Consider the following 27,029-nt stretch of genomic DNA (forward strand, 5'->3'; position numbering starts at 1 on the left):
AATGAGCGGCTCCTAATAAAGAGCGATTTTGCCCACCTCTAGTTTTTAATTCAATTTATTTTAATTTTATTGGTTGAAAATCAAGAATAAGTTTGTTAATTTTGCGTTAATCGTAGAGTTTTGGTTGTAATACTGATTCATTTTCCAAATAAAAAGCGATAAAACTTAAAATTTTCTTGAAATGAGTGAAACGCCTGCAAAATCAGAAAAAAATCCTAATATCATATTGTATTCTTTGGACTACCACAAAATTTAGGAAATTTCTGCTAAATTGCAAATCGTCCATCCGGATTCAATTGGTGCTCCATTGGTCAAGGGAAATTTTGGCGTACTTAATTTTGAAGTTAATTTATTTCAAAGGGGGCAAAAAGAAAAAAGAATTAAAAAATACAGGCTATAATAATTTCATAAAATTTCAAATATTTTTAAAACGAACCCAAACATGCTAAATATGCTTATCAAAAAAGAATAAGACATTTTAGATGTTTTCTGTTGATTAAACTTCTATTTCCATTAAAATTTTCAAGTTCTTAAAAAAAGGTTTTGCTTTGCCCGACATAAAGTTTGGGAAATATTTGCAACGGCCTTAATGCTGAATAGAAAGTGTTCAGAAAAGGCAAGAAAATCTATAATCTCTTTTTTTTGCAAAAAAAAAAACAAGCAATCTTTTAAATCAGGAGTCAGTACAAATTGTATTTGATTTTTGTTGTCTTGGTGTTGGTCCGGGTGGAGGAGGTGACCGAAAAATTCCTAAATTTTAAAATTTATGCCCAATTTTATACATTATTACAGTTATGTAACAGCGGAAAATTTGCAAAATATGTATAAATAAATGTATGCAAATGTTTTTTTTTCTCAACAGTTTTTTCCCGATCTGTGATCCCAAAACCATATTTTATTAAATAAAAATATCAAGAAATAAAGTAGTTGAGCCATCATTGTTAGTTTCTAAACTTTTCAGAAAACATTTTATGGTGATTATTTTTGTTATTTAAAATAAGTGACCTCGACCTCGATCAGAGCTGAAGGACAAAAAATAAAATCAATGTAATTATTTGAATTCTAAATATAATCTTGAAAAAAAAAAAATAATTCATTTGCAATTAATGTTCGTTTAAAAGACAATCACACCGTCTTTGTAGACTTAATACTAATATTAAAAGGGACAAACATTGAACGAAAAGCTCCAGAAGGATAAGGCAGGAATCGTACCCGCGCCCCATAGCAACTTAGGGATCGGCAGCCGAAGCCGCTAACCACCGCGCTACGAGGCCTTTACAGTCCAGACTCGATTATCCGAAGGCCTTGAAAAACTTTCACTTCGGATAATCAAATATTCGGGAAATCGAAACAAAAAGTTTTTTTTATTAACATGTTAAACGCAAGGAAACATTTCTTAAAAATGGCAAAATGTTTCAAGCCAAACAGAACGTTCGATTCAAATGTGGTTGAACTGTAACTTGAAAAAAGATGATTTATCCAAACTTTTAAAAAAGTCTTAAATTTAGAAATCAATAACAAAAATTAACTTAGGGAACAGCACGTCCTTGGCAGGATAAGGATTGAGTAATATTTTATTCTTTTCAGAGGAATTTTGCTGCTCACTTCTTACTAAGCTTTTTATTACTTGATTTCAGTTGCAAAAAAAAATGCCCTTCAGTATAAATATTAAGATAACATTTCGAGTGCTCTGAATAAAAAAAACGCATACATCATTCACCGAAACGTGTATGAAAATGCATAAAATTTATTACATTTCCCCATTAACGGGTTCGTAATGCTGGCTGCTGATGATGATTGCATCACTTGAAGCGTGAGCAATAATTGCACTTTCAACAGTGCACACACACACACACACACTTTTTCCGAGCAGATTCCTGAGGAGCAATCCAATCAGCAGTCAAGTCAGCAGTAACATTAGTGCTATAATTTAGAGCAACACAAAAAAACGAGACAGTCAAAAAGGCTAACGATCCTCTTCAGCCGGCTGCCGGCTTCATTCTTGCTCAAAAATTCCCACATTTAGCATCGTTCAAAGCTCATTTTTTACTACCCTGGCACCCTAACTAACCTCGTTTTGCCACTTTTAAACTGCATTATGGGGAGCACTTTACTTACCATCCATATAATGTTTGCACTTTTCGTTCGTCGTCGTCGCGTCAGACTGTTCCGACATTTTTTTTTACTCTCCCAACCCGAGCAGGTGGAAACAACTCAAGAATAACACGTTTTGGTACAATTTAATAACTCATAATAACACGAGAAGATCAAACCCCGTTTAAACAAAAACTCAACATGTTTTTGAAAAACCCAATAATAACAGAGAAATCGTGCTGAAAATAACTGACAATAACAACAAAATCATAACAAACGAATAACAAAACATGATCAAAAATAACATGAATTGGCATTAAATTTTATTCAAAAATTACAATCAATAACAAACTTTGTTATTATAACATAACTTGCTATCAAACAATTATTCAAGGATCGATTTCATAAGAAAATTCAATAACAGGTTTTGGAATAATTGCGAATTTGTTATTGAAATAGTATTACATCTGTTATTCCCACCTGCCCGGGCAGGAAGAAGCAGAGAACCCATGGCACTACTGTCACCGGACTGGTCCCTAACGAGCCATCGATCCACCTTGCAGGGTGTGGGGGCCTTTTTTTGTTATGGCTTTATTGCGAAGGAAAGAAACGTCAGCTACCGTCGTTGTTGCTTTTTATGGCACTTTTGGAAGTGAATTTACGGGTTGTAGTAACGCACACGTGTGCACACATACAGAGAAAAAAAAGCATAATGAGACGTGATGACGCAGTTGAAACTTCCGGTGTACAATTCTATATTTTTTGATATTTGGTGTTTTTTTATGATAATTGAATAATTTTGCGTTATTCACTTTAGCACGGAATTAAACAAAATTAAAAAAAAAAATCTTTAAATTTTCTGTTTATGGTCGATTTGCCCCACTCAAAATTTCGGTTCTCGGAAAAGGTAGTAAAATACACAAATTAAAAAAAAAAGGAAACTGCCACACGTAGCCAAACATTGTGCCAGCTGGCCGGTTATAGAGTTATATAGTTTGTCTATTTTTTCTTTCACTTTCGCGCGCTCAAAATTAACAATTGAGTTTCCTCGACACTGCTAGCTCGACCGCACAGACAAAAAGACGTTAAACATTAAACTTTTTCCAATCAAAAAACAATCGATCACTCCTCACTAGAGCCATCTAGTTGTGAACGAGTGCACCACACAAAAGTGTATCAGCCGTGTTGAATTCAAATTTTCAGTGGTGAGTTTCCGATCGTGCTCAAGTTGACAGATAAATTTTCAAATAATAAAATTAAAAAGAGATTTTCGTCTGCTGCTCTATGGTCACACCTTCCGGCCAGGAGGAAAAAAATTAAGCAAGAAAAGGGGAGAAAAGCTTGCCCAAAGGAAAATCATCGTATCGTTCGTTTTAATTAAATTTTTGCCTCCTCTCAGTCCTGAACAAAATGCGTTTTTCTTATTGCGTTTTTATGGGGAGTCGTTTGATGTTGGTGCCGACTTGTTGGTGGTGTGCGGCTTGGATTAATATATTACATATTTTAGTGGGGAATGTGGCAGTTACAATTGTTGGAAAAACGTTTGAATGCGGTGTTATTTATTGTAATGGCGTGCTTCTTTATTAAAACTGCACCAATATTCTCTTAACAAGGCATAATTTGAAAAGAAATTGTTCAGTTAGTAATACCAAATGGACCAATTTAACAAATAAACATGGGAAACAGCCTTCAAAAGTAAACGCACTAATGCGTTTTGAATAATTCATGTGATTCCACTTGTAGGATTCCAATTTTCCATTTGAACAAAAATCACGATCAGCCGCAGCTAATGTGAAATGGTTAAATCCCTTTTTCCACCGAATTGAACCTCAGGTGAGGTCATGTAACTGCTTTTTGGTAGTAGGCTTTGCATATTTTATTACCGGGAAATATGGATAAGTTAAAAGTTTCCCCTTTTGACACAAGAGCTCATTTTTCGATCCATTTGGAAGTTATGAATATTTAACAAGCTTTAATGTGGCTCAAATTTGTCAAGAAGTAACACGAACCACGTATCGAAAGTTCTTTAAAACAACCACCCCTTCGTTTTTCACCGATTTTCTTTGCATTGAGTTTTCCTCGCCATGATTTGTATTGGTTCAATGTCAACACGACGAATGTCGTCGTCTGACAAAAAGAACCTGGCGACCCACCAAAATCCAAAAAGTCGAATGACGTCGTAGCAGGCGTTTGGGAAAACATCTGAATCTCGTTCGACGGTTCGATTGGAGCGCCCCCGGGGTCAACGGTTGCTTGGGTTGGAATGAAGTTTTTCTTCCAGATGCTTTATTTATGGAAACTGTCTCGATTTGAGTTCAATGCTGAGATCTTATTGTTTGAGCGGTCCAAAATTGGGTACGCTACCCTTTCATACATCCAATAACTGCTGAGAACAGAAAACTCGACAACAAAGAGGATTTTAATCCCCTTGATGGACTCTGGTAGATGTGTGTGATTGCCAAGATGTCGTGAAGAATTGATGAAATGTCATATCCATGTCGGAGTTAAGCTTGGGACCGTGATTCGGATTTGGGACAGGCGACGGATTGGGAAGATTTGCTTTCCCAGTGTATTTGTAGCTTTTGAATAAAAACTGATTGAAAGTTAAACTTTATGTAAACCTTGATTTCCAATAGATTTTGCTGGATATCTAAAAAAAATCAATGATTTCCTACAAGTTTATCCAAGCGACCAAAGCTGTAAAACATTATCATAATAAGTTAGCTGATTGATTTTTCACGCAAAAAATGCAGTTTGCACGGGAACCATGATAATAATCAAAATAATTAAAAGAATCAAACGAATCAAAAGAATCAAAAGAATCAAAAGAATCAAAAGAATCAAAAGAATCAAAAGAATCAAAAGAATTAAAAGAATCAAAAGATTCAACCAAATCAAAAGAATCAAAAGAATCAACAGAATCGAAACAATTGAAAGAATCAAAAGAATTGAAAGAATTGAAAGAATCGAAAGAATTGAAAGAATTGAAAGAATTGAAAGAATTGAAAGAATTGAAAGAATTGAAAGAATTGAAAGAATTGAAAGAATTGAAAGAATAAAAAAAATCAAAAGAATCAAAAAAATCAAAAGTATCAAAAAAATAAAGAGAATCAAAAGAATCAAAAGAGTATCGTGTGGCCGGAACAGCAACATGTTAGAATTGTTGGAAATAAACAACAATTGATCATGAACGACTGGTTTAATTTGTTTGTGATGTTGCTCCAAGTTGGTTTATCCCATAACCAAAACACGTTGATAAGCCAGAATCAACACCGCTGACTCAACTCAGTCTTCACGATGATCTCTCGCGTTCAACAACTCACACTGATCCTCACCCTCCCTCTACTCACATCCTCCCTGGACCAACACCAAACCCAGTGCGGTGTCCGGCGGAACCAGCACGAATCGATGATCGTGTACGGCAGTGACACCCGGCCGGGCGAGTGGCCCTGGCACGCGGCCATCCTCCATCGGACGGGTCGCTTCCTGGACTACGCCTGCGGAGGAACGCTCATCAGTGAGGAGTTCGTGGTGACCGCGGCGCACTGCCTGTGCGATCAGGACACCGGTCATCAGCTGACCAAGCGGAAGGTCCGTGTCCGGCTGGGGGTGCACAACCTGGACAAGACCAACGCGGACACGGTGCGGGAGTTTGCAGTGGGGTCGCTCCACTTCAGTGACGATTATAGCCGGGAAACGAACCGTGGCGACATTGGATTGGTAGAGCTCACGGAGCCGGTTCGGTTCAGCAACTTTATCCTGCCGGCCTGCGTCAACGGGTATGGTCCGGTGCACGCGGAACTCGGGACGGTGATTGGATGGGGTGCCACGGAGCATGAGGCCATTTCACCGGTTCTGAGGAAGGCAACGCTTCCCGTGGTGGACAGCGTCGACTGTTTGGAGAGTGATCGGGGGTTTTTCGGGTCGGTGATCCATCGGGACATGTTCTGCGCCGGGTTTAGCAACGGGACGGTCGTTTGCAACGGGGACAGTGGAGGGGGATTGTTCGTGGAACGGAACGGGGTTTGGCTTTTGGCGGGAATCATTTCTTTTACGAAAGGTCGAGACGATGGCAGTGGAGCGTGTGTGTCGCAAGGATTCGCCGGATTCACCAACGTGGCGCAGTACTCCGGGTGGATCCAGAACGTGACCGGAGTGACGGTTCCCGTGCTGGACGAGATTGTTGAGCCGGAAGTTGACCAAAGGGACTTGAGGCTGAGTGAGCGATGTGAGTCAATTCTGTTGAATTTCATCAGCTTTGTATGGTTGTGTAAAAGGTGGAGCGGGCAGTAGAAAATAAAAACCGCTTGTACGTTTGTCAAAACTATATTCGAGAGTGTTTACAGCGGAGTGAAAATATGTGACAGATGCTTAGCTACACGCTAAAAGGCGTTTACTCATTTCTTTTTGTTTACTAACCTACCTCAGACAAGTGGACAGCTTAAATCGCCAACAGAGAGTGTTGTTGGAGCTTGATTCATAGTTGACAATTGTCAAGAATCTGGAGTCACAGTCGGAACTAATACCTGACTCCACAGTCCTCGCAAAAATGTTGGATCAAATTCGTCTAACTTTATCCATATATTTTTGACGAAGAACTTCGTCTTAGGGCTCTATACAGGGTAGCAATCCAAAATTTCGCGAAGCGAAATGAAACCGAAAAATGAAACGCCTTCCCCAAGCAGAGGGGAAAATCACAGAGGCAGCGCGGCCGACGGTTTTGATATAAATATAAACGCCACCCCCTCCACAGCATTAGTTTAGTCGGTGGTCTACCACCGAAGCGAGAGGAGCTCAGCTCTTCTCGCGAGCGCCAGCCTTCTCTCTTCCCTACAAAACCACGGGAAATTTGAAGGCTGGCTTCAGTCGGTGGTCTACCACCGAAGCGAGAGGAGCTCAGCTCCTCTCGCAAGCGCCACTAGGTGGCGTCTTCAGGAACTAGCCTTCCCGCTTCCCTACAAAACCATGGGAAATCGGAAGGCTGGCTTCAGTCGGTGGTCTACCACCGAAGCGAGAGGAGCTCAGCTCCTCTCGCAAGCGCCACCAAGCGCTTGGCAGTAGTGGCCACCACCTGGAGGCCCCGGGAATGTTCCGATAAGGGGACATTTGCGGAACCATAAGTGTGGGGGCAATATTGGTATCAAACTTTAGGGATTTTGATACTGGACATGAAATTTGACATTTTGGCAGTAGTGGCCACCACCTGAAGTGGCCGGAGGCCCCGGGAATGTTCCGATAAGGGGACATTTGGGGAACCATAAGAGTTGGGGCAATATGGGTATCAAACTTTAGGGTTTTTGATACTGGACACGAAATTTGACATTTTGGCAGTAGTGGCCACCACCTGGAGTGGCCAAGGGCCCCGGGGATGTTCCGATAAGGGGACATTTGCGGAACCATAAGAGTTGGGGCAATATGGGTATCAAACATAAGGGATTTTGATACTGGACATAAAATTTGACATTTTGGCAGTAGTGGCCACCACCTGGAGTGGCCGGAGGCCCCTGGGATGTTCCGATAAGGGGACATTTGCCGAACCATAAGAGTTGGGGCAATATGGGTATCAAACATAAGGAATTTTGATACTGGACATAAAATTTGACATTTTGGCAGTAGTGGCCACCACCTGGAGTGGCCGGAGGCCCCTGGGATGTTCCGATAAGGGGACATTTGCCGAACCATAAGAGTTGGGGCAATATGGGTATCAAACTTAAGGGATTTTGATATTGGACATGAAATTTGACATTTTGGCAGTAGTGGCCACCTCCTGGAGTGGCCGGAGGCCCCGGGAATGTTCCGATAAGGGGTCATTTGGGGAACCATAAGAGTTGGGGCAATATGGGTATCAAACTTTAGGGTTTTTGATACTGGACATGAAATTTGACATTTCGGCAGTAGTGGCCACCACCTGGAGTGGCCGGAGGCCCCGGGGGTGTTCCGATAGGGGGACATTTGCGGAACCATAAGAGTTGGGGGAATATGGGTATCAAACTTTAGGGATTTTGATACTGGACATGAAATTTGACATTTTGGCAGTAATGGCCGCAACCTAGAGTGGCCGGAGGCCGGGGATGTTCCGATAAGGGGACATTTGCGGAACCATAAAAGTTGGGGCAATATAAGTATCAAACTTTAGGGATTTTGATACTGGACATGAAATTTGACATTTTGGTAGTAGTGGCCACCACCTGGAGTGGCCGGAGGCCCCGGGGGTGTTCCGATAGGGGGACATTTGCGGAACCATAAGAGTTGGGGGAATATGGGTATCAAACTTTAGGGATTTTGATACAGGACATGAAATTTGAAATTGGCGGAACCATAAGAGTTGGGGCAATAAAGGTATCAAAATGTAGCTGCTCCTCTGTGATGTTGCTGCACGGTTACGCAAAACGGAAATGAAATTAAATCCAGCCTCGGAATAGAGTTATCTACGTGCGTATGTATTGCGTGTACGTACACGAAAAAGATTGAGGTTAAATTTTGTACAGTCCAGCAAAACAAATGGCGTGCTAGTGTGCGTGAGCGCGGGCTTAGATAACTCTATCAGAATCACCTCGAAATTTACGAGCGATTACATATGTGTGTGTGTGAGTGTAAGCGCGTGCAGTCCAAAAATCTCAGCCTTCTGCGCCCCACTTCAGCTCATAATTTTTGGATCGTCGTCGAGGCCACATCAGCTGCAGCAGAAGAGGGCGCAGAAGGCGAACATTTCCCTAGGCAGCCCAACGGACAAACAACGAAGAACAACCGCTGCACCGCAGGAGAAGCAAACCACAGGCCAAGGTTCCGAAGGAGAGAGGAAACCGGCCAAGCCCGCGGTCCGTCCGCTGGTTGACGAAACGGATCTGGCCGCCATCACCCCGAAGGATCGGAACTTCGGAACGAATCGCCACTGCAGACCATCGGGAAAGAAGAAGAGCAGCTCCTCCACCATCGCAAGTGTAACGGACAAGAAGCAAAAGCCCCGCCGCAAGTAGCACTTAGGAACGTGGTGCTGATGCAGGTTGACCCAGACCAAAGCCATGGACATCTTCCTCAACGTTGACCGGAGAAGCGGCCCGAATGAAGCACTACACCTCGCGGAAGATTTGATAAACAAACGGCCCTTTTCAGGGCCACCAAATATCTCACGAAAGAGTTGTTCCTTCAAAATTTCCCTCTAAGAATGTTCCCTAAAAATTAAAAACCCGATTTAATCCCACCTGGGGTGAGATAGAGCCTTTCTTACAAAAGGAAGTTAACGGCAGTTGATTTTTTTTTTCAAAGAAATAGCAAAATAAAGAATGGTCCATTCATTAATCAATTCGAAACTCAACCATATTTTTTCATATAACTGAAAAGCGCTGGTTTTTGCCCCATTTGCCATGGCCGGTTGCAGTGTTGCAAATGAGTGATAAAAAAGCTATCAATAGATTATCTCTGCACCAAAAATATCCGAGAGTATAGTGGCCGTCACTATAGCTTGTGAGATCTCTTCTTGTGTCTCGTGATTCCCAGCGATGCCATTCTCTCTCTATCACTCCTTCCCTTTTCCTCGACTATGCGCTCTCACAGCTGAGTCTCTCAATCTCCAAAAACTGCAATGAGAGAACGCGAGATGGCGATTAGGATCCGACCACGCATGACGTCCCGTCAAACTGCGTTTGCGAAATTGGTTTTGTGGCGGCTTTTGTGGTTAAACGCTGTTGCGGTAGCATGATCGTGGAAGCGGGAATGAGAGAGAAAAGGAAAATGTCAATCGCGAGTGGGCAAGCACGAAAACGTGTTCGGCTATGTTCGGCGCTGAGAGTTTCAATGAAGAGAGAAGAGCAGTTCTATTTGAGGCATGAATATTCAGGCGGGATAATTGTAGTTGCTGAGAGCTGATATTTTGATATTTTAACAACCCTGGCCGGTTGTAAGCTGTGCTCGCACACAAGCATTTTCGATTTTTAAAATCAGAACACATTGTTTTTGCGACAGAGATTTAGCTCACAATTTGCGATGTTCATAATGTTTTCTGCATATCGCTAAATTGTTCGTATTCTCTGAGTGTTTTTTTTGCACTTTTCAAAATATTAAAAATTAACGAGAAAACAAAATAATTCCGTCTTGCTCCAGAGCGTTAAAGTGGTAACAAAATGACTGGCAGAAAGTGTTTCAACACCCGAGAATTTGCCGTGTTGTAAACAACGATGTAACGGTAAAGCCGCATAAATGTTCTTGAAAGCTTTGAAACGCCTACTGTAATTCACTAAACTGTCATTTAGGCGTTAGGCAAAATTGTGAGCTTTCAATAAGCAAGCCAGAGTATGCATTTAGGCGTTTTTGGGATTGGGAAGCAAACAACGACTGAGCGCTCGGTGGGACTTCACTACGACAAACGCAAACGAACCGAATAAACCACCTTGGTGCGCTGGTACGATAAACAAAAATACTAATACACAAAAAGGCTAGTACCGAAGCTAGAAAACCAAATCCGCGATGTGCATTGTCACTGGCACATGGGAAGCTTGGACGCTTCCCAGAAATTCGTTCGTCCAGATATCGATCAGAGATTGAGCAAAACAAAAAAGAAAGGCAAAAGAATGAGCATGAGGCTTCAGAACAGATAGCTGCTTGCGTCTAGTTTGCGTTCACTGAAGCTTAGCATAGAAAATAATGATAGGCGATGTGTGATGACCGAGCAATCGATAAAGCAACGTGCACTAAAAGGGGGTAATCTAGTATCAAAACTCTATACGCGCCAGCATCACGCTCGCGTCTGCATGTGAAGCTCAACTTGACAACTTGTCGACGAAGCGACGAAAATCGATCGTCCATGATTTTTTGCAGATTTTTCGAATGAATATTGCTCGAGAAATGATTTGGGAATGAAGCTTGATTTGGCGTCGGAGCCAAAAGCAAATCCTATACCTTTCTTTAGTAAGAAAGGCAAAAATGGAAATTTTCTAAAATCTGAACGGTAAATCCGAATGAGGTCAAATTTGTTTCAGAACATCGAGTATGGTCTAGATTATGATGTGGAGAAAAAAAATTAGATAAAATGCCAAAGGAATAGTTTTGGCATTTGGTGAAAATTGGCTTTTACCTTTTTTAGGGGTTTTTCCCCCTCACAGTGAATTGGTCCACAAGCTGTAAGCTGTGCCCTCAAAGAAGGTTCCCCCGGGGCCTGGGGGGACATTTCCAGAACCATCAGAGTTTTGGCAATATGGGTATCAAAATTTATGGTTTTTGATACTGAACATGAAAATGGCCATTTCGACAGTGGTGGCCAAAACCTGGAGTGGCCGGTGCCCTCAAAGAAGGTTCCCCCGGGGCCTGGGGGGACATTTACAGAACCATATGAGTTGTGGCAATATGGGTATCAAAATTTATGGTTTTTGATACTGAACATGAAAATGGCCATTTCGACAGTGGTGGCCAAAACCTGGAGTGGACGGTGCCCTCAAAGAAGGTTCCCCCGGGGCCCGGAGGGCCTTTTACAGAACCATACGAGTTTTGGCAATATGGGTATCAAAATTTATGGTTTTTGATACTGAACATGAAAATGGCCATTTCGACAGTAGTGGCCAAAACCTGGAGTGGCCGGTGATCTCAAAGCAGGTTCCCCCGGGGCCTGGGGGGACATTTACAGAACCATATGAGTTGTGGCAATATGGGTATTAAAATTCATGGTTTTTGATACTGAACTAAAATTGACATTTCGACAGTAGTGGCCACAACCTGGAGTGGCCGGTGCCCTCAAAGCAGGTTCCTCTTGGGCCCAGGGTAACATTAACCGAAACATACGGGTTGTTGCAATATGGGTATCAAAATTCATTGTTTTGATATTGAACCTGCAAATGGCCATTTCGACATTAGTGGCCACAACCTGGAGTTGCCGGTGCCCTCATGGAAAGTTCACCTTGGGGGAACATTTAGGACAATTTTGCCGACAAATCTATGAAACAAAATACAATAATCTTATCCCAGATTTCACTAGCAATCCAAAAACTCATTCAAAATGTTTGGTCCTATGTCTTTCGGTTATGTCTCTGACATACCATCTTGAACTTTTTGGCAATATGAGTGATTTGAGTACGCAAATGAAATAGATTTTCGTTTTGGGATTTCGTGGAACGAAGAAATCTAGGTGGCGAATGCCGTAGGAAGGCAGAGAGAACGCCGTAGAAACGTCAAAACGAGAAAAAAGTCTTGTAATGTGTGGGAATAAATCGTTTAATGTGATTCAAATTTGTTGTGACGCAAAGAAAATCTTCAACACATGGTTCAGACTGGCTCTCTGTAATGAATTGGAGTCCTGATAATGGCTTTTATTATTTCAAAATATTTCTAAAAATTGTTCAATGCCAAAAGTTTAATTGATGAAATGATTTCAAATCAACTGGCACGAAAATCTTGACATTACGATTAGCTGTGAAGCGTTTCAAAACTTTAGACGTTATCCAACGTCAAAATACCATAAGATCTTAGAGCAGAAATACCATAAGATCTTAAAGCAGAAATAAATAGATCTTAAGAAATAACCGTTCCGTGATTGATTTTGTGGCCAAGAAACGCAAATAATAAAACTATAAAAAAATCATTAACTTTTGTGTCCGAAGTTCTTCGTCATGATGGTTATGCCTGTAGCATTACCACTGCACCTTTTTTTTTCAAAGATTGCTCCGTCTACCAGCGCCTTAAGGGATCTGCCACAAATCCGTGGGTTACGGTAAAAATCTTCCACCGAAAGAGGCAGCTCTGTCTGGCTACTGTCATCAGTGACCGGTACTTGCTCAGCACGGGAAGCTGTCTGATTGATGAAAATGGAACTGTTTTGAGTAAGGTTCTTGAGTTATACTACTTCCTCCTCACATTGCTACTATATTTTTAGAACCACTCTCGGCAAAAATCACAACAAAGCGCTACAAATTAACAATTCCGGAAGTTGTTCCGATTATACGCCCAGAGGATCCCAACATTCTTCTAATTGATTTGAAGAGGAAATACGATGAGTAAGTAAAGCAAACAATTTCTTAGAATCTTAAAGATTTGAAGGTTATCTTCCCCAAAGATTAAAACCAGACATAACCTGCCTGTGGACCGAGCCATTCCTCATCGCCGAAGCGAGCGACGCCAACCAGACAATTTCCGGCCGGAAGTTGATCCTGAACGATACCCGCCACTGCCCGCGCGAAACTTTGGGCAATAGCCAAACGCGGCGAAAACCGGACGAAAAGCACTCCCGCCTGGTGGGCCCCCTAATCCGGTGTAATCCGGTGACTTATGCGCGGCTCATGTCGCTGGATTTGGACTGGATCGAGGGCGTCGTGTGGCCGGAAGTTTTCCAAGAAGCTACCACGGAGAGTACCGGCACAAAGGTGGCTGAATATCTGGAGGTCATCGCCAAGGGGGTTAGCGCGTTGGCGAATCTCAACGAAATGGCCAACGGCGGCGGTGGTGGCAGTATACAAACGGTAATTTCAAACACCGTGAGCAACACCGCGAACAATAATGTACGAATAGGCTACAATTGAAAAATGAAGGTTCACTCACCGCATCTCAAAGTCCTTGATTTCCTCCGTGGTGAGCGTGTTGGTGACGTCCAGCAGCTGGCGCATGTTATCCTCGCGCTGCTGCTGCTTCTTCTTCCGAGACAGCTCCTTGCCCTGCTCGACACTGATGAAGTCACCCTCGTTCTTGAGCAGAATCGTCTCCACCGACGAGTAGTCCAGGCTGAGCGAGGGCTGGAAGGACAGAAGGGAGGAAGGTGATTTGATATTAATTGGAGGCAAAACATCATTATTTGGGGATTTTGCAAAAGAAAAAAAGAAAAAGTTATCAAAATGAGCATTTTTCAAAGAGTACCGTGCGTCTCCTTCAAATTAAAGTAGAGGGAATGCCACGCTTCAACGCACTGCGTTCAGGCGCACTCTACCAGTGTATATGTGCATTGGAAAAAAGACTGTAAACAGATAGCTTGATTCTTCTCAATAAGATTCGAGCAAAAATTGCAGCCTTAAGAGTATACCAGGGAATCACAAAAGATAGTCGCTAGGACGGTCGAGGTGAACTAATCCCAACATCTGCCCACAAGGCGGACAAAAAAAAAAGAGGGAATGATTCTATGGAGGAAATTTACAGCACGTGCATAAGCCACGTGGCGTTCTTAGGGGGGAGGTTCTCAAGCTTTTTGAAAAAAATAATTGGATGCAATTTCGAAAATCGATTTTTCATTGCATTTTTGGCAACTTTCTATAAAATATACGTTTAATTTTTTTTTAAATTACCATTAACAAAACAAAAATCGATTAGTTGAGAAAATATTACACAGTTTCACTGGATGGACGCTTTTTTCAAAATAAAAAAAAGGTTGAATAATTTAAACTTGAAAACTTATTTGATTGTAGCTATTTTTTCAGAATGGTTCTAATCAAAACCTACAACTTTGCTCAAGACACTAATAGATTAGAAAATCTCTTCTCGAGATACAGATTTTCGAATGTTATAAAAGCACTTTTCTATGGACAACCTCCAAATTATGGAGATGGAGATTTGTATGAAGAAACTAATAATGCAAAATGGCTTATTTATGCATAACAATTAGATGAAAACAATTCAAAAAAAATAAAAAAAATAAAACACAAAAATTAAAATCAGTATTCTACTCTTTGAAGCCATGGACAATAAGTAAAACATTTATCATTTAACTTTACATTATCTTTTTTACTGTAGGTGTTGAATGTTTGAAAAATTTGTTGTAAATTTTATCTTACAATCAAAAACAAAAATCACAATTAATGTCCATCAATGAATTTAAGCCATAATTTTCTAAAAATCCGAAAATCAATAAACATATTTTAATTTAAATGCTTTGTTACTTTGCATTTTTTTCCCCTTTAAACGAAAACTCCCAAGTTTGAGAAAAAGTGGAAATTTATTCTTAAACTTCTCCTTTTTCTCGACCTTGGGAGTTTAGAGGGCTTTTCTTAATTTGATTTGGTTAACCGCGGTGGATTTTCTTGAAATAATTCGAATTGTCAAAAATCCACAAAAGCATCTACCGGTGGATACTTTTCTACCACAGATTTTTGTGCGATCAATGTGGTAGATGCTTTGGTGGATTTTTGACAGTTTCATTATTTCAAGAAAATCCACCGCGATTAACCAAATCAAATTAACAAAAGCCCTTAGGTGTTAAGTTTTTCTGATCTTTACCCTCAAATTTTTTTTTAAACAGGAAAAAAATGCTTTATATAAACATACGTTTAAAAAATGACGATATACAAAGAATTTATTATAGTTTAAAATCGATTATACTCTATTTGCTTGGAAATTAAAAAAAAACAGCGATGAAACAAGAATATTTTAGTTTTTTCGAAAAACAAAAGTTGCTAAAAATAATTGTGCATTAGAGGAAAAAATGCCATTCAAAGAAGTTGATATTTTAGAAATTGAAATCAAGCTTTTGCACCCTAAAAAATCATATTCAATTGCAAATACCTAACTTGAGATAAAGATTTAAAAAAAATTTCAAAGCACTTAAAAATGAAGGCTTTTATGACGGAACCAATGTTTCATAATGGCCAATCGACGGACAAAGTTTCAAAGAAAAACAAAAAAAAAAAATACAGAATGTCCAACCAATCCAAACGTTTAGCGTAACAGAATGCATTTTCAAATAAAACATTTATTTCAAAGGATTTTACAATTTTGTTTAGAACTAGATTTTTTTTTTATAAAAAGTAATGAACATCTAATTAAAAAAAATTTAAAAATCCCAAAACACAAACCATCTTTAAAATCACTTGGGAAAACCCCTCCTCGCTCGGTCTACTAAGTCGTAATTTCCTGTTAAGCCGATAATGAGCAGTCATGAAGCCACTCCCAAACCATTTTTGTTGTTTTTTTTTTCGGGGTAAACTTCGGAAGACAGCAGATCTGACTGACAAGCACAGCAAGCGCACATGTTGCCAGAAACCCAGGAACACTCATCAACGTATCAGACGCTTCCAAGAAAACACTCGTTTTGTCTTAATTGCTTTTCCTTGAAACTTTTACGTCAGAGGTAGGATAGTTGGATAAGGGTTGGTCGCTTGGTTTCTAAAATTCTAAATATTACAAATTGCAGGAACTCTTAGTTGTTCTTTCGAAATTTAAACTTTGATCAAACTGTTCCAAGAACCTTCTAAAAAACCCGAAATTTCCCCCCCCCCCATCAGTCACACACTGAACCGCCTTCCGGGAAAAAACGAAGCAAACTGTGAAAATGTCGACAGTGGAAAATCCCTCCTTTCTCCGATGACGGGCGCGCCGTGACAACCGGTCCTCGGCGTTTCGAACAGTGACGTAAACGCAACGTCGACTCATCCAATTTGACATGCCTACTTTGTGGGGTTGCACTCTATTAATCTTGTTTTTATTTTTTGCTTGCTAGTTGTCTTGTCGCTTCACCGTTTTTTTTTTTCGCAGTGTGTGATGTCACACGTCTTTGACACCGGGATTGTGTCTGACCGACCAGCGAGAAGGGAAATGGCGGTTGGTCATCACGGTTATTCACAGGTTGTTTGAGCAGGGTGTTTTTTTCGCTCCCGTGGTGGATTAATTACTCATAAAAGAGGGCGATTAAATTTTAATTCGTTCCATTTCCGATGCGATGATGATTCGAATGAGTTTTTGGAATTTATTTGATTAAGTCTCGTTTTTTTTCAGTTCGGCGAAGACCATGAACTGAATCGGGTTAAATTGAAAAGGGGAATTTTTGAATGTAGATCAAGGTTGTAATGGGATTCAAAAAGTTAGTTACTAGAGTTTAACGAATTTTAATTAATACAATTTGGAAAAGTTGTGCTCATAGAATAGTTTTGGTGGTTTCACAAAATTACAACAATTCCAACCAGCAAACTAATTCCAGCTTATTTCGGACTACGTCAAATGCTACCGAGAATCTGTGCGACAAAAACGGTACACTAGTGTGTGGTGCAACTGACATTGCGATTTAATGCACAACTGGAGATAAAACCCGCATTAGGCCACCCGCTGAACTGTGGAATATTTTGTAGGTACAGCTGAGCATAGTTTTCCCAGCATTCCTGTCAAGCACCATTTTTGGAACGCTTTCAAAGTTTAGAAACCTTGGTTCTGGAGCACAGATTAACCGGGATATAACCTTAAAATTAGACAACAAAATGTTATTTTTTTTAATTAAAAAAATCTTTTTGCAAACTACTCAAAAACGTTTCTTTTGAATTTTTTTATTAAAAATTTAGTTATTTTCAATCAACAGATGGTAGTAAAATCAACTCGAATCAAATCTATTTATCTATGAACATTTGACACAAAATAACACAAAGAGACGGCAAGTGGTGCCATCTGCTGGAGCATAAATGCAAACCCAGCAGCTCCAGACTAGACTCGCCGGGTGCGGTGTGTTGCGGGAGGAGTTGTTAATTAAAATAAAATAATAGCAGCAGCCAGCGCAAACTAAATTCTGCCACACATGGTACAAAATAGTTATGCCGGGAGAGAAAATGGGAGCCAATTTCTGAAACATTGCCCAACCATGTGGGATTCGACATTGATTAATAACGGATGCTACCGGGTTTGAACACTTTTCTATGAGGTTGTTTTAATTTCCGAACACGTTACCACCAAATTTGTAATAGCACGTAAGAATTGCTCTTTTGTATTTTAACGTTCCAATTAAAAAAATCTGAAAGTATCAGATTATCTTAATTATAGAAAAAAAACTAAAAAAAATCGATTGTTGTATCGAAATTGACACCACACAAGAAAACATGTCCTCCCACCTTAGCGAAATTTTATGGGCCAACACTTGAGACCATCTGGCGCGGTGCGAAAATCGACCAAAATTCCAATCCAGCCGCCGAGTAAACAATATAATCGGCGAAAAATGCTGTGGCGAAAAATAAAGGAAAACCAAAACAGTCAGGGAAACAACAATACCGGCCCGCTCGAGTGGGTGGTGGAGTGATTTATGTTGTAATTTTTTGCGTTGTAACAAAATCTTATAGAAAAGTTTTCAAAATGATGATGGCAAAAAATAAAAAATAAAAACAGGAAAAAATGCGACTTAATTTCAAAACAAAGAAAACTAAACAAACTGGAAAAAATTATTTGGAGCCCTTTTGAAATGTGTCTCCCGATTTTACCGCCATTCAAAAGAATGCGGCTTCCCACGAGTATTGTGCACGTGTCGAAACAATAAAACCGGAAATGTGCGAAAATATTAAAATGAAACACAGACCGGTGGCGACCACAATCGAGTATAAAAAAGTAACCAGTTGGAAAAAAAAGAAAAACAATAAACAAACCGATGAAAGTGGAAAAACCGCATCCAAAGTGGATGCACAAATTATTATTTTTGGAAACCTATTGTTGGCTCGTTTGGGGTAACATTGTTTTTAATTAATTTTTAACTTGTAGCTTATTAATGGGTATCAACGGAATGATTTTGAAACTTTTTTTTGTATTCATATTTTGAAAGAAAATTCTTCTTTACAGCAAGATTATACAAATATCAAATTAAATTCGCTAAATTCAAGGATAAAATGTGTTTAAAATATATTTTAAATTATTTTTAAAATATCATTGAAACCAAGATTGTTTCGAACAAATTTTCGTAGATAATATTAGCGTCTAAGCGTATCGACCCATATCGCAAATTTGAAAATCTGAGTACTTTCAAAAAATTACGATATTTGAGCAAATTTCCGTATTTTCTAATCTAATCTGATCTAATCAGACCCTAGCGCAGCCAATCTTTCGAAGGGATCCTGGAGAGTGCCTTAGGTTAGATGACGCCTAGCACTCTTCTTGTCATTTATTAACATTTGTAGTGCGCCATTGCATTAGAATGCATTGAAACATCACAAGCGTTAAAGCGGCCAGGCCTACTGCGTAAAGCCGTATCGCAGAGATGATTCGTAATTGGGTTGAGTTTGAGCACGGAGTGTTCGAACAACAACACAATTCTGAATCGACAGGGGAGGAAGAAGCGTGGGGACACACCACCATACGCTCCGTGATTTTGGTTGTATTCGTTGGGAGCACCATGCTAAGAAGGTTTGGTACTCCGGGACCCTCTGGGATGGGACATTGTATTTCCACGAATGCCCTGGACTCTATTTGCCGTGGTTATAGCGCCACAACTCGCTCTTGAGCAAATTTCCGTATTTTACAAAAAAAAAAAAAAAAACTGCAGACCAAATTTCTCTTCGTTTGATACCCATATTGCAAATTATGAAAGTTTGAGTACTTTCGAAAAAATACGGAATTTTGTGAAAATTCGAGTATTTTTTAATAAAAATAATCCAATAATGTGAATATGCATACGATATTTCGCTTCGTTTGATACCCATATTGCAAATTCTGAAAATTTGAATATTTTTGAAAAAGTACGTCGTTTTGGGAAATTTTTAGTATTTTACAAAAAAAAACTCTAATAAATTTGAATATCTGAGCATTTAAAAAATACCATGTTTGTGAAATTTTAAGTATTTTACAAAAATAATAATAAGGTGAAAAGGTATACAAAATTTAGCTTCGCTTGATACACATAATGCAAATTATAAAAATTAGAGTACGTTAAAAAACACCGTATTTTTGAAAATTATAGTATTTAAAAAAACTATAATAATGTGTAACGCACGACAAATTTCGCTTCGTCCAAATCGTTTTTTTGTGAAAATTTTAGTTTCTTTACAAACAAAAACTCTAATAAAGTGAAATTGCTTTGAAACTTAATACAATTTGAGCAATTCTCTGAGTTTTCGGTCATTCGATTTTTTTTTGTATTTTTTAATCCGGCTGAAACTTTTTTGGTACCTTCGGTATGCCCAAAGAAGCCAATTTGCATCATTAGTTTGTCCATATAATTTTCCATAAAAATTTGGCAGTCCATACAAAAATGATATGTGAAAATTCAAAAATCTGTATCTTTTGAAGGAATTTTTTGATCGAGTTGGTGTCTTGGACAAAGTTGTAGGTATGGATATGGACTACACTGAAAAAAATGATACACGGTCAAAAAATTTTTGGTGATTTTTTATTTAACTTTTTGTCACTAAAACTTGAATTGCAAAAAAACACTATTTTTATTTTTTTTTTATTTTTTGATATGTTTTAGAGGACATAAAATGCCAACTTTTCAGAAATTTTCAGAATGGGCAAAAAATCTATGACCAAGTTATGATTTTTTGAATCAATACTGATTTTTTCAAAAAATCGAAATATCGATCGCAAAAATTTTTCAACTTCATTCGATAAAATCGAATTTGCAATCAAAAAGTACTTGAGTGAATTTTTGATAAAGTGCACCGTTTTCAAGTTATAGCCATTTTTAGGTAACTTTTTTGAAAAAAGTCGCAGTTTTTCATTTTTTTAAATTAGTGCCCATGTTTGCCCACCTTTGAAAAAAATATTTTTGAAAAGCTGAGAAAATTCTCTATATTTTATTATTATTGAACTTTGTTGATGCGACCCATAGTTGCACATTCAATATTACGCCCATTTGAAATGTTAGTCTTGATTTTAAATTTTTGAAAATATTTTTTTTCGAAAAGATCGGAAAATTTCACGAATGTTTCATGTTTTAACATTGTAAATCGGATTTATAGTTGCTGAGATATCGACATTAGAAAATGTTGGGTTGTTTGGGTGAGACTTAGAAAACATCAATTTTCCTGTTTTTTAGCCTTTGCATAGCAATATCTCAGCAATTATGGGTTGCATCAACAAAGTTCAATGAAGCAAAATATAGAGAATTTTCTCAGCTCTTCAAAAATATTTTTTTCAAAGGTGGGCAAACATGGGCACTTATTATAAAAAATGAAAAACTGCGACTATTTTCAAAAAAGTTACCTAAAAATGGCTATAACTTGAAAACGGTGCACTTTATCAAAAATTCACTTAAGTACTTTTTGATTGCAAATTCGATTTTACATCGAAAAATGAAGTTGAAGAATTTTTGCGACCGGTATTTCGATTTTTTGAAAAAATCAGTATTGATTCAAAAAATCATAACTCGGTCAAAGATTTTTGCCCATTCTGGAAATTTCTGAAAAGTTGGCATTTTATGTCCTCTAAAACATATCAAAAAAAAAAAAATTAAAAATAGTGTATTTTTTGCAAATCAAGTTTTAGTGACAAAAAGTTAAATAAAAAATCACCAAATTTTTTTTACCGTGTAGCATTTTTTTCATATGGACTACATATCCATACCTACAACTTTTTTCATTTCATTTCATTTATTTATTATTCCTGTAGAGTAAGGAAATATCCTTTTAAATTACTACACTTTGTTGAGAACCAGAAAAGCATTTTTTCTAAAATATTTATTAAATTTAAATGAATGTCTATTTAGAATTAAATGAATGTCTATTTAGAATGTGAGACAAAAGGTCGAAAAAATCAAAAGACGCAATGGCCTTGCTATGCAATACAACAATACTTGCCCCAACAATTGTGTTCGATCAGATCAGATTCCCATGGCATTTATGTATGATAACCCTTTCCACATTGTATGGACATTTTTAAGATCGATTATGCTTCTTTAGGCATACCAAAAATATTTATTCACATAAAAAAACATAATTTATCATCGTTAACCGAAGTCTAAGAGACACTTACAAAATTACGTTTGTTTAGATGCTATTGTATTGATGTTTTTTAATGTATGTAAAAGTATCTTATTCTGCAAATTAAATTTGGCATTGATTGCTAGTTCTCCACTTGTAATTTGTTGATTTATTGGGCACGATAACTCACACAGCAAAAAAAAAAACCGATGGTAAAATAGCATGCAAAAGCATGCACATCACTTTCGCCAAAAAGACATTTCATATTAAACACTGCATGTACAATTTTTTAAACACAAAAAAAGATGCAATCGACGGGATTCAAACCCAGCACCAACAGTAAGTACTGGCTCTTTAGCCTGCTCGGCCATCAGACCGATGAAGAATGGAAAACATAAACGCATGTATGAGTTTGACATTTCGGTCAAGTAGGTTTCCCATACTGATGGGCTACATATTTCGGGGTGTAATATTACATAAAATTTCATAAAATAATGCACTACTTTTTTGTAGTGTTGTTAGTTAAACTGTGTATCATGTCAAGACAGGAACTAGCCGGAAATAATAGCACAAAATGTTAGTCAGCTTCAATATTAGTTTGCTTAACCTGTATAACGTCCTACCTTCTTTTCAAAAAAGTTTGAAACTTTCTTAAACAACCGATTCATTCTCCACTCTGTTACTTCGACCCAACCAATCCCAAAGTTACGCGTGCACTAATTTTCCACTTTACACAAAACACATGCCACTGTATGCACTTTTTCCTAATAGTTGCCAAACATCACTAAATTTCAGCCTTTTCCTTTACCGGCTGGACCACCCGCACAACACACTCAATTCCCGCCCAATTAGTACGGAATTATTCCCCTCTTAAAACAACACTGTTGTTGCCGCCGGCGCCGAAACTCAAGTTGGCGGCTGGGACATTCTATTAGAACGCGATTGTTGAGAACGCACAGCCTAACCTAAATCCGTCGATGCGCGCGCGCTCTCGCGGCTGGAACTTTCTGCTGCGCCATTTGCACCATAAATAATCAGCAAGAAGAAGGGGGCCTCTAAGCCCCGGCGTCAGATGAAAAATGGTCTGATCAAGCTGTGTAAATAAACACCTTTTCTCTTCCCGGTGCGATCTTGATTTTTTTTTGTATTTCTTCGAGAACTGGCAACCCACAGACGCGCGATGTTGCAATCTTGGCAACACTCCCACCACAGCTGGATGCACTTTCTTCGTGAGGAGCAGTAGGCCGATTCCTCACCGGCTAAGCACGCCCTGATCGATTCGCGCGCGTAATAACCTTTGAACTGACGCGGCCAAAAATAGCTTACTTTGATTTGTTTTCGAGTAAATCAACAAAACCGAAAAAAACGCGATCGGAAATAGAAAGTAACAAAAAACAATCGATAGAGAGAGACAAAACTACGTACTTGCTGTACGACTATTGTCGCCCGAGGTTGCGTGCAGACTGCGCTGTCCATCGGATTCGGCGTAACATTTATAGCACCGGTCGCCAACGCGCCTGCTCCGGCGACTTCGGCCGCCGTTCGGCTTGATCCAGCAGGCTGGGACGGCGCATGCGTCTTGCCGGCGGCTCCATCGGAACCAGCCGCCGCCGTCAGGTTGTCGCAGCATGACGTTTCGGCGAAAAAGTCCACCCGAAGATCTGGAAGTGCGTTGCCGGCACCGCTAACGGATGTCCGTTTCGATCGGCCCTTGGTCATGAGCTCGTGCTTCGAGGGCATCATGTCGAACTTGGTGGCGATTTGGTCGAACTTGGACATTCGCTGGGGTGACAGTTGGGGTGGCGGCGGCTGCGGTTGTTTCTTTGGGGAAAAGGCGTCAATGCGGTCCTTTTTGTTCCGTTTGGTTGGTGTTCGTTCCAGGGCGTCCCGCTCCTGTTGCGTGAGGTACGCGTACTGCTGGAAGATCGAGTAGTGATCGCCAAAGATTTCCGAGTCCATGTTGGCTCGTGACGGAGATTCGCAGCAGTAGTCGTCACGGTTCCGCTCAAATGGGAACTCTTCCTCGACGGCGAAGCACTCCCGCTGGATCCGGTCGTAGTCGATCGCTTCCCGGTCGAACGGAAACATGGTCATGTTCGGATCGTAAGTTTGGCCGCCCTTTTGGCAGCTAGCCGCCGGTGCCGAGTTTAGCGGCTTCCCACTCTGCTGTTTGCCGTAATGCTGTTGCTGTTGTTGTTGCATGAACCGCTCCTTGCGGGATTTGTACGGACTGCCCCGCTTGGTTGGCGTCCCGGCCATGTTCTCCTTGTTGCCATCCTTCCCGTGCACCGTAACCTCCGGACGGTGGAACTCGCCCGGCGATGCCATTTTGGGCGGAGGTCGACGCACCGGGTTCGGCGACTCGTCAAAGTTGAACATGGACTCGTGCTGGGCGCCACCACTGTGGCCGGTCGTTTTGGGCAGGATCCGGACACTCCGGGGCGACGGGGGCGGATCGAAGGGGAAGCGCGTGGTCGAGGCAACGGGGGCAGTGCGGCAGGGCTTGGGGGATCGCGGTGAACGTGGAGACAGGTCCTCGAGTTCCTGTGGGAGAGAAACAAAATCGAGTTTTGAAATCATGAATATATCAGTTGCTAACAATTTATGACAAAGCGAAAACCCAATAATGCAGAACGTTTGGTACGGTATGTCCACGCATCCTTCCTTCCCTTTTAAGTCTGTAAAATGTGATCCGTCAACAAAATCCTCTTTGCGGCTAATGCAACGCAGTAGGGCTGGCCGCTTTAACATGGTGTCGATCCAAATCCCAAAATAAAATTCCCTGACTTTTCCCTGACCTCTCCAGACCACCAATTTTTTTTTATTTTCTATTTTTTACTAACATATTGTTTAGAGCGTTTTTATAGTTTCATGCATTTTTCTTTTTGAATATTGGAAATTTAAGATATTGAAAAACTTCAATGACTTTTTTATTTTATTTTTTTTAACGATGGATTTTGCAAAAACTTAAAAACTTTTTTTTTAATTTTGTCAACCATTTTTTTCCATTTTGTTGCCTTTGGCAGAATTAAAATTTTTGATTGTATTTTTATAAAAAAAAAAACTAAAGGTTTTGGAGACGAAAACTTGAAAAAACATGTAATTTTGCAGAACCTTAAGAAAGATTTAGAAAAATGAAAAAAATAAGAAAAATATACAATTAAGTTTTAATTTTTCAAGCACATGTTTACGGTTTTAAAAAAGATCTATGTTTTTTTCAACAATGTTTGTATTTAAAGTAAACAGTTTGCTGGATATTTGAAGAAAACATCTCCTTAAATAATTTTACAAAAAAAAATATTTTTGCTATAAAAAAAAAAAAAAAAGTTTTCTACCTTGACCAGAGCCTACAGACGAACAATCACACGATCAATATATTTTATAAAAATAAAAACAAAATACAACCTGCTCGAGCTTTTCGAAAAGTCATTATTTATCAAACTTAGATATTTGGGTGTTTTGGAATAGATTCCAAATCTATGCTCAATCTGACCACGGGAACTCCACCTTGTAAGCCATTGAATGTTGTTTGGGAAAAATATGTAAAATGTAGTTGTACAATAGCGTGGCTCACGGATATATGAAAAAGACAAAAGTGTTCAATTTCGAACGCCTCGACCGAAATTTTGTAGCAATATGGCCCCAGAACATAACCTGAAATTTTGAGCGTATTTGGTTAAGGTTTAGTACTTCCACCATTGACCTGAAGTTAGTATGGAACTTCTAAAAATTTACTATGAGAAATTTTCATAGAGAAAGTTTAAAAAAAAATAAAATAAAAAAATAAATAAATCTCGGATGCTGGATCTTAATTAAAGTTGAAACAAGTTTTCCGAAGAGACCATATTTTATGAATTCCTTTATTCAGGGTTGTTACGGAGAAATCGAAAAAAAATATCCGCGCCATCCCAAAACCCAATCCGCGCAAAATCTGCGTCATTTTAAGAAAATTATTTTTGCGACAAACATATAAAAAAGTTTCATAATAAATTAAATTTTGTAACCTGAGAACGCAGAATCTTGAAACGCTGAAAATGTATTATTGCTAGGATTAGGTAAACTAGAGGAAAAATCCAAAACAAACATCTTGGCATAAAAAAAAAAAAATTTCAACATTTAAAAATTTAAATCTAAAAACTGAATCAAAACTAAATAAAGAAAAATAATAAAATTTTGAGATTTTAAATTTAAGATACAGTTCATACTCGATGATCTTACCAAAGCGTCACTTAGAAAAATCGAAGCAAATTTTCCTACATCTTCTTCTCAGAATTTCCCTAACCGAAAAAAATAATTCCAAAAATACTTCAAATTTTATCAGGTTTTCTGTAATCTAAGATGGTAACAAAAATGGCAGCATTCAAGAACCTAGGAATTTAGGAATTTAAGAATTTAAGAATTTAAGAATTTAAGAATTTAAGAATTTAAGAATTTAAGAATTTAAGAATTTAAGAATTTAAGAATTTAAGAATTTAAGAATTTAAGAATTTAAGAATTTAAGAATTTAAGAATTTAAGAATTTAAGAATTTAAGAATTTAAGAATTTAAGAATTTAAGAATTTAAGAATTTAAGAATTTAAGAATTTAAGAATTTAAGAATTTAAGAATTTAAGAATTTAATAATTTAAGAATTTAAGAATTTAAGAATTTAAGAATTTAAGAATTTAAGAATTTAAGAATTTAAGAATTTAAGAATTTAAGAATTTAAGAATTTAAGAATTTAAGAATTTAAGAATTTAAGAATTTAAGAATTTAAGAATTTAAGAATTTAAGAATTTAAGAATTTAAGAATTTAAGAATTTAAGAATTTAAGAATTTAAGAATTTAAGAATTTAAGAATTTAAGAATTTAAGAATTTAAGAATTTAAGAATTTAAGAATTTAAGAATTTAAGAATTTAAGAATTTAAGAATTTAAGAATTTAAGAATTTAAGAATTTAAGAATTTAAGAATTTAAGAATTTAAGAATTTAAGAATTTAAGAAAATACATTTTTTGTTCTCTTGAATTATTTTGAAATATTGATGTTTTTGAATTTTTTTTCAGATTTTTAAATTTTCAATTTGAAAATTTCGAATCTTTTATATTTTTTAAATATGATTTTTTTTGGTTTTTAATACTATTTTTGCTAATTTTATTTCCTAAAATCTGAATAATTTAATTTTGAATATAAGAAATACCTCCTTTCCTCTAACTATCCCCTATCTATTAGCAATTTCGAAGGTTATTTTGTAACTTTTTTCCTTCCCCTGCTCAATTTTTCTCCCGTGTACCAGTAAACTCTAACACCGTTTGAATTAGTCAGCTGTTGAAAGGTACCCCATATCTCAGCTTAGGATAATTACTGCACTGATGTTTTTGCCAAAACAATCCAA

At 38.3% G+C, this 27,029-nt stretch overlaps 2 protein-coding genes across 8 annotated transcripts in view; one reads left to right on the top strand and one right to left on the bottom strand.

Moving 5' to 3' along the window:
- LOC6052660 (mucin-5AC) overlaps nt 1-27,029 on the bottom strand; it is a 211,263-nt gene that overhangs the window by 59,590 nt on the left and 124,644 nt on the right. For 6 of the 7 annotated variants that reach the window (XM_038259096.1, XM_038259097.1, XM_038259098.1 and 3 more), the window contains exons 6-7: nt 23,082-24,200; nt 13,615-13,805 (exon numbers count right to left, since the gene is read on the bottom strand). In XM_038259096.1, the coding sequence (XP_038115024.1) occupies nt 13,615-13,805; nt 23,082-24,200 (1,310 nt within the window). Of the gene's footprint in view, nt 1-13,614; nt 13,806-22,279; nt 23,055-23,081; nt 24,201-27,029 lie in introns of those variants that run through there. The other variant, XM_038259102.1, reaches the window with a different exon arrangement.
- LOC6053031 (polyserase-2) lies at nt 5,377-13,621 on the top strand. The gene is made up of 4 exons (XM_038259105.1): nt 5,377-6,322; nt 12,738-12,899; nt 12,953-13,073; nt 13,133-13,621. The coding sequence occupies exons 1-4, from the start codon at nt 5,392-5,394 to the stop codon at nt 13,593-13,595; spliced, it is 1,677 nt and encodes a 558-aa protein (XP_038115033.1). The 5' UTR covers nt 5,377-5,391; the 3' UTR covers nt 13,596-13,621.

This window comes from Culex quinquefasciatus, chromosome 3, assembly GCF_015732765.1.
Source record: "Culex quinquefasciatus strain JHB chromosome 3, VPISU_Cqui_1.0_pri_paternal, whole genome shotgun sequence".
NCBI classification, from domain to species: domain Eukaryota; kingdom Metazoa; phylum Arthropoda; class Insecta; order Diptera; family Culicidae; genus Culex; species Culex quinquefasciatus.

Coding starts and splice junctions, on each gene's coding strand:
- LOC6053031 (XM_038259105.1), top strand. CDS start 5,392: ATGATCTCTCGCGTTCAACAACTCACACTGATCCTCACCCTCCCTCTA. Junction 12,900..12,952: donor TGAAAATGGAACTGTTTTGA/GTAAGGTTCTTG, acceptor CTATATTTTTAG/AACCACTCTCGGCAAAAATC. Junction 13,074..13,132: donor TTGAAGAGGAAATACGATGA/GTAAGTAAAGCA, acceptor TCTTCCCCAAAG/ATTAAAACCAGACATAACCT.